At 46.6% G+C, this 15,098-nt stretch overlaps 1 protein-coding gene across 9 annotated transcripts in view; it reads right to left on the minus strand.

The window, feature by feature from the left end:
• Positions 1-13,866, minus strand: part of CHD4 (chromodomain helicase DNA binding protein 4) — a 31,954-nt gene extending 18,088 nt beyond the window's left edge. For 2 of the 9 annotated variants that reach the window (XM_074194466.1, XM_074194464.1), the window contains exons 1-22: positions 13,730-13,865; positions 12,758-12,932; positions 8,911-9,032; positions 8,490-8,684; positions 8,140-8,258; positions 7,779-8,020; positions 7,258-7,385; positions 6,885-7,020; positions 6,571-6,710; positions 6,158-6,397; positions 5,329-5,532; positions 4,994-5,199; positions 4,487-4,618; positions 4,314-4,410; positions 3,193-3,384; positions 2,572-2,772; positions 2,120-2,257; positions 1,757-1,878; positions 1,460-1,633; positions 930-1,071; positions 705-836; positions 495-612 (exon numbers count right to left, since the gene is read on the minus strand). In XM_074194466.1, coding sequence (XP_074050567.1) covers positions 495-612; positions 705-836; positions 930-1,071; positions 1,460-1,633; positions 1,757-1,878; positions 2,120-2,257; positions 2,572-2,772; positions 3,193-3,384; positions 4,314-4,410; positions 4,487-4,618; positions 4,994-5,199; positions 5,329-5,532; positions 6,158-6,397; positions 6,571-6,710; positions 6,885-7,020; positions 7,258-7,385; positions 7,779-8,020; positions 8,140-8,258; positions 8,490-8,684; positions 8,911-9,032; positions 12,758-12,854 — 3,277 coding nt within the window. In that variant the 5' untranslated portion in view covers positions 12,855-12,932; positions 13,730-13,865. Of the gene's footprint in view, positions 1-494; positions 613-704; positions 837-929; positions 1,072-1,459; positions 1,634-1,756; positions 1,879-2,119; positions 2,258-2,571; positions 2,773-3,192; positions 3,385-4,313; positions 4,411-4,486; positions 4,619-4,993; positions 5,200-5,328; positions 5,533-6,157; positions 6,398-6,570; positions 6,750-6,884; positions 7,021-7,257; positions 7,386-7,778; positions 8,021-8,139; positions 8,259-8,489; positions 8,706-8,910; positions 9,033-12,757; positions 12,933-13,729 lie in introns of all 9 variants that reach the window. The other 7 variants (XM_074194461.1, XM_074194460.1, XM_074194463.1 and 4 more) reach the window with 4 other exon arrangements.
• Between the last annotated feature and the right edge of the window lie 1,232 nt (positions 13,867-15,098).

The following is a 15,098-nucleotide window of genomic DNA, read 5'->3' on the forward strand; positions in this document are numbered from 1 at the left end:
GAAAGAGAATAAAACATGTCATTTTAAATATTCTTTTTTGGGGGCAGCTAGGTGGCATAGTGGATAAAGCACTGGCCCTGGAGTCAGGAGTACCTGGGTTCAAGCCACCTTTAAAAATTTTTTTTGCAAGGCAAATGGGGTTAAGTGGCTTGCCCAAGGCCACACAGCTAGGTAATTATTAAGTGTCTGAGACCGGATTTAAACCCAGGTACTCCTGACTCCAGGGCCGGTGCTTTATCCACTGCGCCACCTAGCCGCCTGCATTTTAGATATTCTTCTGAAATAACCAAACATACCTCTAGACTGGAGGTTATTTCCTTCTCTATGCAATAAATTCCCCTTTGTGGCAAGTATAAATGGGAAAATTGAGGTACGGGAAAAAATGTGACTAGCCAAAAGGCAAATCTAATAGTATTTTAATTTGCCCCCTTTCTCCCTATACAAATAAGTAAATAAATAAATATATTATATATACATATATTCCAACCTCTTACCGTTAAAGCGATCAATGGCCTCCTGACGCATGTTCCCAGTAATTCCTCCATCAATTCGCTCATATTTATAACCTTCATGTTCCAAAAAATCCTCTAACAGGTCCAACATCTTGGTCATCTAAGAACAGAATATAAATATACTCTTAGAGTTCAGTTCTCCTCCCACTAAAAACTATCTCCTCCATCTAAATCTCCCAATACACCCGATACCTGTGAGAAAATGAGCACACGGTGGCCACCCTCTTTGAGGTTCTTGAGCATTTTTTGCAATAAAAGTAGCTTCCCTGATGCTCGAATTAGGGCACTACCATCATACATCCCATTGGGCATCTTTGGTGCTTCCTAGAATAAAAAGTAGAAAAGGAAAGAAAAATGAAATGGAAGACAAAGGAACAATTCAGATGACATTAAAGAAACAAAGGTTTCACAACATACCATGGCAGCCACAGGGAAGAGGTAAGGGTGGTTACAGCACTTTTTAAGATCCATCACCACATTAAGTAGGGAAACCTGATTACCGCCACCCCGAGCATTGAGTGCCTCAAAGTTTCGGGTTAGAATGTATTTGTAGTATTTCCTGCAGACGGAACAGAAAGTCATACTACCAAACTTCAAGACAACCACCCCTTAAAATCCAGAGATCTTCCTTTCTTTTATGGGTCCAGGGAACCCAGAAGTTAAAAAAAAAAATACTAAAAGAACCTAAAAAAGTAATCTGTTTGAATCTAAAAGACCATAAGGTGATTTGCAAACAGAACTTGACTAAAATTGGAAAAAGAATTTCATGACACAAGGTCCTACTTGTTCTCTACCATCACCATCAGATGGCCCAGAATTGGAATGCTCCTAGAATGGAGTAAAAAGGTGGATACTGGAAATATTACAAGGGACAAGCAGATTTTTCTAAATATTTTAGTGAATTTAGCTTTTGTCCTATTCCCTTGGGGAACATTCCTTTAACTCACTTCTGCATAGGGCTCAGTTCCACACGCACAATCAGCTCTGTCTTGGAGGGCATGTTCTTGAAGACATCAGCTTTAAGCCGCCGCAGCATATGAGGCCCCAACATGTCATGCAATTTCTTGATCTGATCCTCCTTGGCAATGTCAGCAAACTCCTCTAGGAAGCCCTCCAGGTTACTTTATCAAGGAAAAACAAAGAAAGATTTATTGGGAAAGTATGGAAAGAAAAAGATAGGGATAAATAGGGGAGAGGGTAAAGTGGGTGTAAGAAATGATGTGCTGAAATGAAAGAATACTTACTGGAACCTTTCTGGAGTGAGGAAATTAAGCAGGTGGAAGAGCTCTTCTAAATTATTCTGTAGAGGTGTCCCTGTTAGTAGTAACTTGTGCTGGAGGGAGTAGCCATTGAGGACCCTGAAAAACTAATAGGGAAGAGGGCCAAAATAAGAGGAAAAGGAAAACCGATTGTTTCAGTCACCCATGGGCCCCAGCATGACTCCAGAGAAACCTAAACTGGCTTCAAAAAGCTTACTAATTTAGCCCTTCAGAGCCTTATAATGAAGGGATGGGCTACAGGATAGTCTTAACTTCCCACTACCGAGGGATTCCCCACCTTCAATAAATCAAAAGCATCTAACAAGAGAACCCAAAGACTCTATTTACCTTAGACTGATTGTTCTTAAGCCTATGAGCTTCATCTACGATCAGGCAGGCCCAATCAATTGAGCCCAGAATGGCCATGTCAATGGTGATTAGTTCATAGGATGTCAGCAACACATGAAACTTCACAGATGCTTCTTTCTGCGAAGAAAGGGGGCCCAATCAATGATGTTCAGCCCCACTACTGGTGAAATAACATCTTCTAGATCCCAGGGCATCCCTTTTTCTTCATCCCAAGGGAATAGGTTTGGCCTGAAATGGCTATTCTTCCATTTTTAGGTTTTTTTTTTTGGCAAGGCAAACGGGGGCTTGCCCAAGGCCACACAGCTAGGTAATTATTAAGTTTCTGAGACCGGATTTGAACCCAGGTACTCCTGACTCCAGGGCCGATGCTTTATCCACTATACCACCTAGCCACCCCATTCCTCCCTCTTAATAGTCTCCCTCTGAGATACCTTCATTCTGGAAGCCTTCTTGCCACCACGAATAGCATTATCTTCAAAAGAGAACTCATTTTCACGGATAATGGCACGACTATCCTTGTCCCCAACATAGGTTACCACATACATGTCCGGAGCCCACATTTCAAACTCTCGCTCCCAGTTGATGATTGTAGAAAGTGGGGCACTCACTAGGAAAGGGCCTTTTGAATGACCCTAGGGTGGAAAAGGCAGGAGAAAAGAATTTAAGTCCTTTTACTTTACTAACCATATCTATAAACCAATTTCTATGCACTATAACCCCAACCCCCTTTGTCAAGAATATGAAAAAGAACAAAAGTATTCAGAATCAGTTTTCCACCTTTTCTCCTGAACTGATTCAAACCTCCTCCAAAACTTCTTTGTTCCCTCTTCCATGGGACCTTCTCGGACTAATCCCTCACAGGTCTCATCATGCTGATACATGCTCTATCTATCTTCTACTATTAGTTACATTTTGTTGTGTAATATTCTGTCTTAACTCTCCCCATTATATCAAATTCACCTAGAGGAATTTAGTCTCCTTTCCTACCTCAGCACTAACTAAATGAACATCATCTTGAGAAGATAGAAGTTAATTAACACATGCTCTCTTACCTCCTTATACAAAGAATATAGAAAGACAGCTGTCTGAACAGTCTTGCCCAAGCCCATTTCGTCTGCCAAGATGGTGTCAGTGCCCTGGGCCCAGGAGAAGCGCAACCAGTTTAATCCCTCCATCTGATAGGGATGTAGAGTCCCACCAGTGGCATCTAGGTACTCTGGTTGCCGCTCATACTTCACTGTTGGCTGAAAGGAAAAGTAGCAGAAATTCAAAAAAGATGAAGCTTATATTAATTTAAACTGGTTTTAATTGATTTATTTAACTTAAACACAAAGACTCAGCTAACTAACCAAACATCTTCTTCCAGCCTTACACATCAACAGAAAAGTCTATGGAAAGGATCCAGACAGGACATTATTTCCCCTCTGCCCTTATCCTAACCTCTTCTTCTTGGTAAAAGGATAACCAACCCACCTAACAAATGGAGGAAAACAGACTAAGTCATAGAATTCTCCAAAGTAAGTAAACCTATTTCTATCACATTCCTTCCTAAGCTTCATTTTGAAAACTTCCTGTCTATTTCTCAAAATAGAATAACCAGAGAGAAAGAGAGCCTTGGGTTGAAGATCAGGAGTGCTGAAATCTAGCCCCAACTCAACAAAGTAATACAAATCCAGGCTAATGATGTTATTAATGTATGTAAAAGTACTTTATAAACTTTTTGTTTTGATCCACATAAACAGATAACTACAGGTATTAATACTTCCATTTTACAGAAGAGGAAACAAGGGCTAAAAGAGAAAAAGGAATTAAGAGATTAAGTCACAAAAGTCTCGTAGCTAAACGTCAGAGTAGATTCAAATCCAAGTCTCTCCTGAGTCCAAGTGTAGCACTCTTCCATTACACCATGTTACTTTTCTCCAAGATTTTTTTCATGAAGTTTAGCAAGCTTTCCATCCTCCCCTCCCTCTTCTCCACTTCTATATTTCCCTGCTGGCTAAAATGAGAAGAAAAGTCCTCTCTGATTTAGATATATGGAAAGGGGAGGAAAAGGAGACTTACTAAAACAGGTCATTATTTATAGCACTACCATCATATGAAGCATGATCTGGATGGAGACAACATCCATCCTCCCACCTAAATAAGTTATTTCCTCTTCTCTGTCCCAACTCACATCAACTGTAGGAGTTTCAGGGGGCCTCTCCAACTTCCTCAGTTTAACTTTCTTGAGCTTTTTACCAGGTCGTCCTTCCTCACCCCGCATTAGCTCCCTAAAAAAGAGAGGGCATTAAATGTCTACCCTTCCAATGTCACTTCTTTCCAATCTGAAGCCACTCAAATGCTCACCTATGATTCCAGTAGCTCTGCTTGAAAAGGTCATAGTCTTGTACCTCTACATCCTCACTCTCCCAGGATGCCTGATCATAGGGCAGGTCCCTCCATTTGATCAAATAGTGAACATGACCTTTCTTATCCACACTGAGGCACCAAAGAGAGAAAGAATTATGAGAGCAAGCACATTCTCTTCAGGTTCTTGAGGAAGAAGAACTGGATAGTACATTTTTGCAAACCAAGAAATCAAACTCTGCCTGAGATCACAAACTCTTACCTTCAGACCAAGGGCACCACCACCCCTCTTTCCCCTCTCCTAATAGCTCCAACACTAGAATTCCTTTTATATTTATTGCATACCTATTTTGTACAAGACACTGACAAGACTTTCTATTTGCTTAATCTCATTAACAGAAAAGATGAGTCCTCATTCTCTTTCACAGAGATCTTATCCCTTAGCCTTACCAATGCCAAGTGACCTTCTTTAGGGGTCTCTATGAAAATCACAAGCTTTACTGGTACCTATGGTTTAGGATGCGGTGAATCATCATCCACTCAGGTTTAATCCCATAGCGATAGAAACGTTCCTCCATTTCTGCAAACTTAGGGTCTTTGTTCTTTCGCTTACGGCTTTTTTCTTCCTCCCCACCAAAGTCCCCAGATGGTGGCTCATCCATATCATTCTTGCGCTGGTAGTTGCGGAACATCACTTGACAGTGAAGTTCCAGCTAGGATCAGGGGGAAAAAACCCAGAGCTATCAATGGAGCTATTATCTTTTATCTAGGACTATTATATCTTTTGCTTTATTCTCCCTGTACTTCATCTCACACATCCAACCCCTCTCATGAGGGCTTACCTGTAGTTCTGATACCCAAGAGCAGTGCCAGTAGGACATGCCTTGCCATTTCACAAAGAATTGTCGTTCAGGTCTCCCCTCCAAAGGCTTAGGGGAAGGAGTATTGGGGTCAGCATCTGGAGGTCGGGGCACTGGTGTAGGGGATGGTGGCTGCCCCCATTTCCAGATCAGGATCTTCTGAACTTTACCTTTCAGTGAAGGGCACTAAGAAAGATAAGAAACACAAAAGTATACCTCTCTAAGGTGAAGTCCTAATACACCCTATATACTAGCAGTCAGAAATTTACAGGGACAGGAGGAGAAATCTTTTCCATTTCTTATCCCCACTTAGCACTTATTTCACATCTAATCTCAAATGCTTAGTTCTCAAAAAAATGATAAGACTAATTAAGCTTGGACAATAAGCTTAAGATAATAGATTTGGGTTCCTGAACTTTCCTTATGGAAAATTATACAGCATTTAGTGACTACAATAAAACCAGTTTAAATTGATAGTGTCCCTGAGGCAGAGACAGGAACAGAGTGCTCTGAGTTGGCATAACACTACTTCAGTACCCTCTGGACAGCTGGCAAAACATTAACTATCTTGCCCTACACCATTCCAGCATGATCCCATAGCAAATGAATCCTTCCAGAATCACCAGAAGCCTAGAGTTTTATTAAAAGGTAAAGAGAAATTGCTTCAGGTCCAAAGAAGTCATTTGACTCATTCCCAAAAAGTCCCTTGGCTTCTTTTATTCTCACAATGCTTTTGTATCATATAATAACAATAATTTAAAGTTGCAAATTATACATCCCCACCCCTACACTTCAAGTCAGGTATACTCACTGTGCAACGAGGACAAAGCCATTCGCCATTGGGGATCTCTGGAAGTGGAGGGTTCAGGCAATGGATATGGTAAGAGGAGGGACAGGTGTCACAGCAGAGCAATTCCCCACCATCCTTGCAGACACGGCAGAACTCCATGTGATGATCATCCTCTTCCTCGGGGTCACCACCAACTTCTTCTAGAATTTCTTCACCCTCAGAGTTGTCCTCCTTCGCCTCCCACTGGATACCCTCTTTTTCCTGTGGTAAAACATCACAGTTAGGTCCCAACCCCCCCACCCCAATTCTTGATTCTACCTTTTCCCCCTAAATCAATTCCTTCCCCCCTCCAAATTTCATGAGCTTGATCTCCATAATCCCCACAGAATAAAACCTCCCAGGTTCAAAGGGACCCATATTTGACTAATACTCACACAGTGTGGACAACTCCACTTGCCCTCCGGAGCCTTCTCCATATCAGGATCCAAGCAGACCATGTGGTAAGCACGAGGGCAGGTATCACACAGGATGATCTCGCCTCCTTGCTGGCACACTTCACAGTAGTCCTGGTGGTCTGTCTCATAACCATCCACAGCAGTCACCTCCTCCTCGCCTAGGCAAGGAAGAGGGGAAGCCCAGTAAGTAGCACAACCCGCCACCCATTATGATACCATCCCAAGTCTTTGTCCTATTTTTAGGGGATTTGAGCCCTCATTGATAACCATCCAAAGACATAAGAGAAACACACCTTTCTTTTTCTTTTTGTTAGCTCTGAGTTTCTTGCGGCTGCGGCTACTCCGACTAGTTGAACCATCTGACACCGAGTAACTGTTGATACTAGCATCATCAAAGTCAGATTCCACATCCAGGTCATCATCTTCACTCTGGCAAGATGAAAGGGATCAGATTCATAGACATCCTAGCCAAGGGGAAGCTGTATATATTGAGGAAGTCTCATTCTCCCCTTGCAGGGAAAATGTTAGCACATTAGAAGGGAACACTAGATGTCTCCTCTAACAGCTGTGCCCACACCTTCCCACTGCTGTATGTCCACTGCTGTAGACTATTCCAGGGTATTTCATCCTTAGGATTTGGTGACCCTACCACATGCAGATTCTCACCGAAGACCTCTTGCGCTTAGAGCCAAAGCCTCCCAGCTTGATTTTCAAGGGTGCCACTTTCTTCGGTTTAGGTTTCTTAGCATCAGGCACACGGGGGCTAGCTTTAGGCTTCCTTCGGGCATTAGGACCTAAAAGAAAAGAAAGGTTAAGTCAAATGCAAACACCAATTCTTTAAGATCTTCAAAAGTTTGTCTTACTGACCTTATTCCCTTTTTTTCACCTTTAATCTATTCCTATTTCTGACTCAATCCCTGTCATCTATAAACATGTCAGATTTACCATATCCTTTAAAAAAAAAACCATACACACTTCACTTAACCCTATCCTACTATACCCCCCCCAAGGTACTACTGATCCTTTTCTTCCCTTTTATTGACCAACTTTTAGGAAAAATTATCTATGCTCTCTCATTGCCTCTACTTTCTCACTATCCACAATTCTCAAACTTTTCCAATTTTAGAGGAAAGAAAAGGCATCCTAGGATCAGGCTTGTCTATACACTTCAATCTTATCTCACTAACCTTTGCCCTCCTTGGTTTTGGCCTTGCGGATGGGTACTTCCACAGGGGGTGGAGGTGGAGCAACTTCAGTTGCAGTTACCATACTCTCCACCACAGCCACTGCTGCAGCAGCTGCAGCTGCCACTGAGGCTCCAGAACTGCCCTTGAAGGGGTTGTTGGTACTAAACTCTCGCCACTTGGCCCCTAGAACCATCATCATCTTGGAAACTGCAATCTTGGGGTTCTTAGCAGCAATGAGAGGTCTGGGAAAGGAAGAATGAAAATAAGACAGTGATTGGAAAATAGAAGAACTAGAGACTGAAAAAAAAGAGGTAACAAGCTCCTTCCCTTTCTAAGGATCCCCGAGTTTTAGCTTAAATACCGGACAAACTGGCTGAAGGCCTTATAGTTGGTAAGGGTTCGGTAATCTTCTTCTGAGAACACATGGTCAATGTCTTCCATGCCCCAGTCTTCTAGTAACTGACCTGATGACTTGGGCTCCTGCAGGGGACCAAAAGAAGAAAGTCAAAATCCTTGCAGTCCTTTCAATTGTACATATTAGGAAATAACAAGGAACCTTTGAGAAGTTAAGAATTTTTGTATCAGGATACTACTACAAGAGGAAGGAACTGGAAGTTGAGTATTTTACAAGAGAAAGCCATCTAAGGGGAAAGGGAAACATTTCAGAAAAGGACAAAAGAAATAAGAAAAACAATCAGGAGATCTGGGCACCTTTGAATCATCATCATCATCATCCTCTTCTTCTTCTTCCTTCCTCTTAGACTTGCTTTTTTTCTCCTTCTTAGGTCCAAGCTTCTTCTTCTTTTTCTTGCCAGGGGTATAGTCACTGCCCTCGCTGTCTGATCGCAAAACCATCTCATCTTCTTCCTCCACAAATTCAGGCCCCTCCCCAGAACTGTCTCCCAGCTGCCGGCATAAGAGCACACGCTAGAACAGGGAGGGGGGAGAGGGAAAGGGAGACAGACACACACATGCTACACACATGCTGGCCTTGGGACAGCCACCTGGCTTATCCCAGGACCTTTCCTATACAAAGTCTACCCCCTATGCAAAGTCTTCCTTATCCCTAATTCCTATATTTTTCCTCCCTCTCTCCCTCTCTCCATTCATAACTTGGCCATCCCTCACTCACCTCTTTTTTTTGTCGCTTACTCTTTGGGATTTTAGGATCCCGGGGTTTCTTAGGCTTCTTCTTCTTTTTAAGCTTAGGGGTTTCTGCCTCTGATAAGTCTTCCTCTGGATCTTCTTCATTCTCTTAAGTGGTAGGATGGGATTTAGAGGAGGAGGAGAAGAGAGAGAAAAATGTTAGGACCCAATGTTGAGTCTTCAACTTACAATTTGCTCAAATTCTGAGGGGAAAACACAGCTTCTTCACTATCTTTCAGGAAACTAAAAGAAATTAGAGCTCAGAAGAGAAGTTCAAGGAAAAATTGTTTATTTATTAAACAGAGCCACTATAACAGGTCAGCCTTCTTTGGCCTATCACAGAGCCCCAGGGTCACTCCTTAAGACAATCTTCTTTATCTTCTAACACAGCTTCTGAATTAAATTAACTAACAGGGTAGAGGAAATAAGTTCCAATAGTCTATCATGAGGCACTGTCATTGACAAGATAATCCCTAACCTGCAGAATTAGACCAGCTGAGAAGTAGGAAATATGGAAGCATACTTCTTTCTAATATTCTGAAAATATGGGTAACAATTCAGTTCAATTCAGAGTTCCCCATAGCCACACCCTTAACCAGCCCCTTTGGGCCACTGCTACTCAGGGCAACCAGAGCCTCTGGATCCTAGGCTCAGCTGCGAACAGTATCTCCAAAGACAGCTTCCCCCTTATTCCTTTCCCAATAGTTTACTACCGCCCTTCTTTCTGACCCCAACCTTGTTCTCTCTGATCTCTCCTGAGGCCAGTAGCTTACCCTCCCCTGGGTCCAAGTCAAATCAGCTGTTACTACTTCCTCCAACCTAGCCTTCTCCCATCTGGCTTCCCCCTCCCCCTTGGCTCTGGGCACACTAGCACAAAGCCAAGGGTTATATACATGGATAATGGGTAGGGCTAGGTGGGGGGGGGGGGCATCAAAAGAGAGAGAGGAAGGACAGATGTTGTTTCCTTTGTAACAGAAATCCATATCAGATCACTTACTCCCTCTTCTCTGGCCACCCCCACCCATCACAGAGGTATAAGGGAGGTACCTCACCAACTAAGGAGAGGGGAAAATGGCTCCTGACCACAAAAGCCACCCAGGGCATCCAGCTTGCCAATATAGGGTAGACAGGAAGTGGCTGGGAGGTTTGAAAGGGGAAAGAAATTGTCCTCATTGAGAACTTTCCTATTGTTCCCCCCTTTAAAAGAGCCCCAGATTCAAGTCCCTCACCCAGTTTTAGGTTGACATTCTTCTTAAGAGGCCTCAAGAGAATGAAACCCAATATAAATGCACAGGAGACAATTGATAACAAAAGATTGAGTTACATCACCAAAAAAAAATTGTTTTAAAGACAATAACATAGCTAGGATATTGAGAGCAGTCCAAACACACAATCCTCTTGTCATACTTCTGATACCTAATATTTCATCAGGCAAGACATTCTAAAATATATTCTCTAATGCCACCTTCACTTGAATAGTTACCCAAAGAAGTGCCTCATTTCCCTCAAGTTTCAGAGATTCACACACCTGTCCCAAGCAACATAAACAACACATTCATCCTCCAATTCTACACAAGCTCCTTCCTACATTCTAATCCCTGGAGATCTACCCCCTAAGCAGCCTCTCTGGCTCTTCCCTCCCAGGACTAGATACTAGAAAACAGACATCAGGTTAGACAAAGCCCCAACAGGCCCCCTAGCCTACTTAGCCAGGATCAGGCTAGGCTCAAGGCAACCCCTCCCACTCCCAAGGGAATAGGACACCGGCCTAGATCTCACCAGGAAGAATAATTTTCTGATCAGCCTCTTCTGAACACTTCTATGTTATCCTATAATCAACAACACCCCAGTTCCTCCTTTTAAGAACCCCTATAAAGAATCCTGAGAGGAAGGAAAGGGGCATGAGTAGGCAAGAGATATACCCTAGTCCACCCACAAATAGCCCCCAAACGTCTCAGGCAAAGAATGTGCTGACATGGCCAACATCATACTAGTTGAGATCTGGAGGAAGATTTGGGAAAGGGACAGGAACGGGGTGTGGCAAAGTGGAAAAACTGGGTCATAGAACAGCTTGGGGCAGAGTTCATCTTGGGAGCCTATACAGCTTCCAGCTAGGACAGGAACAACCCCAGCCCTGGGGGCCAACAGAGGGGGGAAAAGGGAGTAATTGACTATGGTTCATCTAGCTTCTCAGCCAAGAGCATAAGACAACTCTACCTTTGGTCAAGAAAAGGCTAGGGCCACCCTACCTCCTTCAACAACAGTACAATTACATGCCACTCTAGCCTATACAAACCAAGTTCAAAACCTATACCACATTAAAGCAAAGGGCACAGGGGAAGAAAGGGATTAATATCCACCCAAACAACTGTGAAGGCAAGAGCAGAAGCTCCACTACACATGTCCCCTGGTCCTAACTTAGAAAACCCAAATTCTTTCTCTAAGGTAACTCAGTTTTTTCCAAGGGTAAAGAAAAATAAAAATTTTTTTGAAATGAGAAAATGACTGGCTGAGATAATAGAAAATCAACAACAGAAGTAGCAGTTAACATTTATATTGCACTTTAAGGTTTATAAAATACTTTCCATATATTGTCTCATTTGCACTCCACAAATTAACCCTGTGAAATAGGTTCTACATCTGTTATTCCCATTTAACCAAAGACAAAACTGAGGATCTTGGGAGGTTTCTTGGCTAGCCAATGGTCATAAAGATAACAAGACAGAATCTGAATCCAGGACTTATTACACTATCTTGCTAAAGCTTCAAGATCGCACACAGACACAGGAGAAAGTTAACACGAAATAAACAATACAGAGGAGAAGAAAACCTGAGATGGGGGGGGGTAGAACAAAAGTCACTTTAGGGGCAGAGGAGGTGACATGGGAAGCATAGGGCATCTTCATCTGAACCAAAGCTCTGATCCTCAGCACTGTTAAGTGCCATCTCTGGAAAGCACAGCAAAAATCCATCCATTTCAATTTGACTGGCCCAAAAACCCACCTCAAACACATATAACACAACTCTTTATTTTCTTCCCCCTCCCTCCATCAAGATAAATGCACTTTCTCAGACATGAGTTCTTCTGTTAAACATTCCTTCCCTAAACTGAATGATGCAAAGTCTTTTAAAAAAATCCTTCCATAATAAAATATGCTGGGGGGGGGGCTCCTTTGCTCCCCAAACCCTCAAACCTTGTCTTTTAGATCATTAACATATTCCCTCAGCTTTCATTCCCCAACCAAAACACTCCAGCAATTTGCCTGGCTGCAAGTGCTCCATATCCCGGCTGTGAGCGAGATTCAAACTTTGTACAGTTCAGTCAGCACAGAGAACAGAAAACCGGTAACTGTGCACTGGCTAAAAATAAACTGAAAAAGAGAATCCAGCCATCCCCGTTTATACTCGCCAAAGCAATGACCCTTACCCCAAAGACCCCACCAGATTCTGGACCGGCTTGGCCAAAATCCTAAAGTCAAGCCGCAAAGCCCCGGTCTGACCATAATCTAAGCTCGTGCTCACCTATTCATCCTAAGTTTCACATACAGCAATATCTTGATCTCACCATTAGCTAGAACCCTACAGGGGGCACAAATGGGCACTAGATGTCATCTCCAAGACACCTCAATTTACAGATGCCCAAGGCAGAAACACATGGCTGCCATCACCCTCTTTACGGGAGAGCTCTGCAGAAGAGAACCACTCCCTCTAGCTCCCCTCCCACCACAGATCCTGCAAAGAGAGAGGCATTCCCCAGCCCTGGCCCAGCAGAGCCACTCGGGGAAGGCCCCAAACGCCTCTTTCCCAGTCTGTGGCCCCTTCAGAGTACTCACCTGGGTGCGGTGGGGGGAGGCTGTTCAGAAGCACCTCCATGTCCTCTTCTTCGCTGCCTGCCGAGCAGGGGGATGGGGAGCCCAGGCCCGAAGCCATCCCCTTGCACTCCTGGCCAGGGAACTGGCCCAGCTGCTCCTGCCTCCGGCCTGGGGCCCTCTGCGCTGGCCCGAGTCACTGCGCAGCGGAGGGGGAGGGGGAGAGAGAGAGCAGTCAGTGACGCGCACTGTCCCCGTCCCCCTCCCCCACCCGCCCCCACCTATTCTTCCCACCCACCCCCCGGCAGCCCCCTCCCCTCCTGCTACTCGGGCCAGACGGCAAAACCCACTTCAGCTCAACTTCGCTCCTCGGCGCCGGGGCGGGGGCAGGGTCCGGGCCCGGGCCCGCTCCCGCAGGGGAGGCTAGGGCCAGAGGTGGGGCGGGGGCAGGGGCAGGGGCAGGAAGGAAGGCGCCCTGCCCCCTCCCGGGCCAAGCGGGCATCGTGGTGGGCGGGCAGCCGGGGGGGGGGCCCGGGCCCGAGGAGCGGACGGGGCGCTCCTCCGAGGCAGAAGGTCAAGGGGGGGGGGCGGGAAGGGGCGCTGCGCCCCCGGGGGGCCCGGGGAGCCCAGGGGAGGGGGCAGGGGCAGCTCCGGGCCCGGGCCCCGCCGGGCGCGGGGGCAAGGATCTGCGGGCCGCCCCAGGGGAGGGGGCCGGGCCACGTGTCCCAGGGACCCAGCCCGCTCGGGGCCGCCGGGGGGTGGGCGCCAGCTGCAGCAGGAAGGCGCCCCCTCCCTGCAGTCCGGGAGGGTCCGAGGAGGCGCCCCCAAGCCCCAGCGGGGAGGGCCCCGCTCCCCAGCCCGGGCCCCGGGGGCGCAGCCAGGCGGGCTGGAAGGGGCTTTCTGCGGGACAGAGGAGGAGACCCTGGGGGGGCGTTCCTCGGGAAGGCAGGGTGCGTGCAGGGGGGTCTTTCCGTGGGGACCCCGCCCCCTCCTCACCCCGGGGCCGCGGGGTCCGGCTCTGTGCAGCTCTCGGTCCCACTCCAGCTCCTCCTCGCCGCGGCCGAAGGGGGGAAAATGGCTCCGGCTCCGGCTTCGCCTCTTAAAGGGCCCGAAACACCGGCCGGGAAATCCCACAGCCCAAGCCCCGCCCCCCCGCGGACAGCCCATAATAACCCCAACCAACTCCAACCCTCCCCAGTCCCCTTCCCCCCACCCCCCACCTTCCTCCCTGGATCTCCCCGGCAACGCCCGCCCCCTCGTCACCCCGGCAACCGTCGGCCCCGCCCCTTCATCGCTCGCGCGCGCGTGTCACCGGAGCAACCGCCCACCTCCCGGACATCCCATAATACTCGTGGACTCCCCCACTTCCATGCACACATGTATGCCAGAGTTAGGGGCATCCCATAATACTCAGTTCCTTTGCAACTCAACCCTTTCTCCCCAAACATCCCATAATAGCCCTTCTCCTGCCAACTTCCCTACTCTAACTCCCCCCCCCAGGATTGACATCCCATAATGATCCCTCTCACCCCTCCCTCTCCATGGCCATCCCATAATAACCACCCCTCCCAGCCCTTCAGCCTTACATCCCATAATACTCACCCCCATCCCCCACAGACATCCCATAATAACCACCCTCCATCCACCCCCAGTTTGACATCCCATAATATCCACCCTCGCCCTCTGCAACAACGGCCATTCAGGGCCCCTTCCCACACACATCCCATAATAACCAGTCTCCCCTTTCTATGTAGACATCCCATAATAACCAGCCCCCTGGTAGCTCTCCCCAGCCCCTCCAGGCTAGTATCCTCTGATAGTCTCACCACCATCATGCCCATCCTTGGCACACTCACTCTGTAGTCTAGCAGCCCATCCTAGGCATCCCTCCCCTGTATACACATGCCCCACAATGTGCCCCCACAGATGGGCATCTAATCACCTCTTCCCTCAAGACATCCCATAATAGTGCAACTCTCCCACTCTAACCCAGATATCCCATAATAAACACCAGGGGCAGCTGGGCAGCCAGACATCCCATAATACTCCCAGCAACAACCTAGTGTCACATCCCATAATACCTCGTCCCCCCATCCCCTTCCAGCTAGGCAGCCCATAATACTCACATTCATACCTCCCCCATCTCCAGACACACAGTCCATACTAATCATCGGGAGCAGGCTACCCGCACTGTCCAGTCTGCCCACACACACACACACACACACACACACACCCCTCCACCCCACCCTGTGTCAGAAATGCATCTCCGAGTGACAGTCGGATGTCCTCGACCCCAGCCTCCAGACCCCATGGAGCTTGCTCAGAGAAAGAGACACAGAGAGAGAGAGAGACCACCTGGAGCCCC

The sequence above is a fragment of the Macrotis lagotis genome, chromosome 7 (genome assembly GCF_037893015.1).
Source record: "Macrotis lagotis isolate mMagLag1 chromosome 7, bilby.v1.9.chrom.fasta, whole genome shotgun sequence".
Taxonomy (NCBI): Eukaryota; Metazoa; Chordata; class Mammalia; order Peramelemorphia; family Peramelidae; genus Macrotis; species Macrotis lagotis.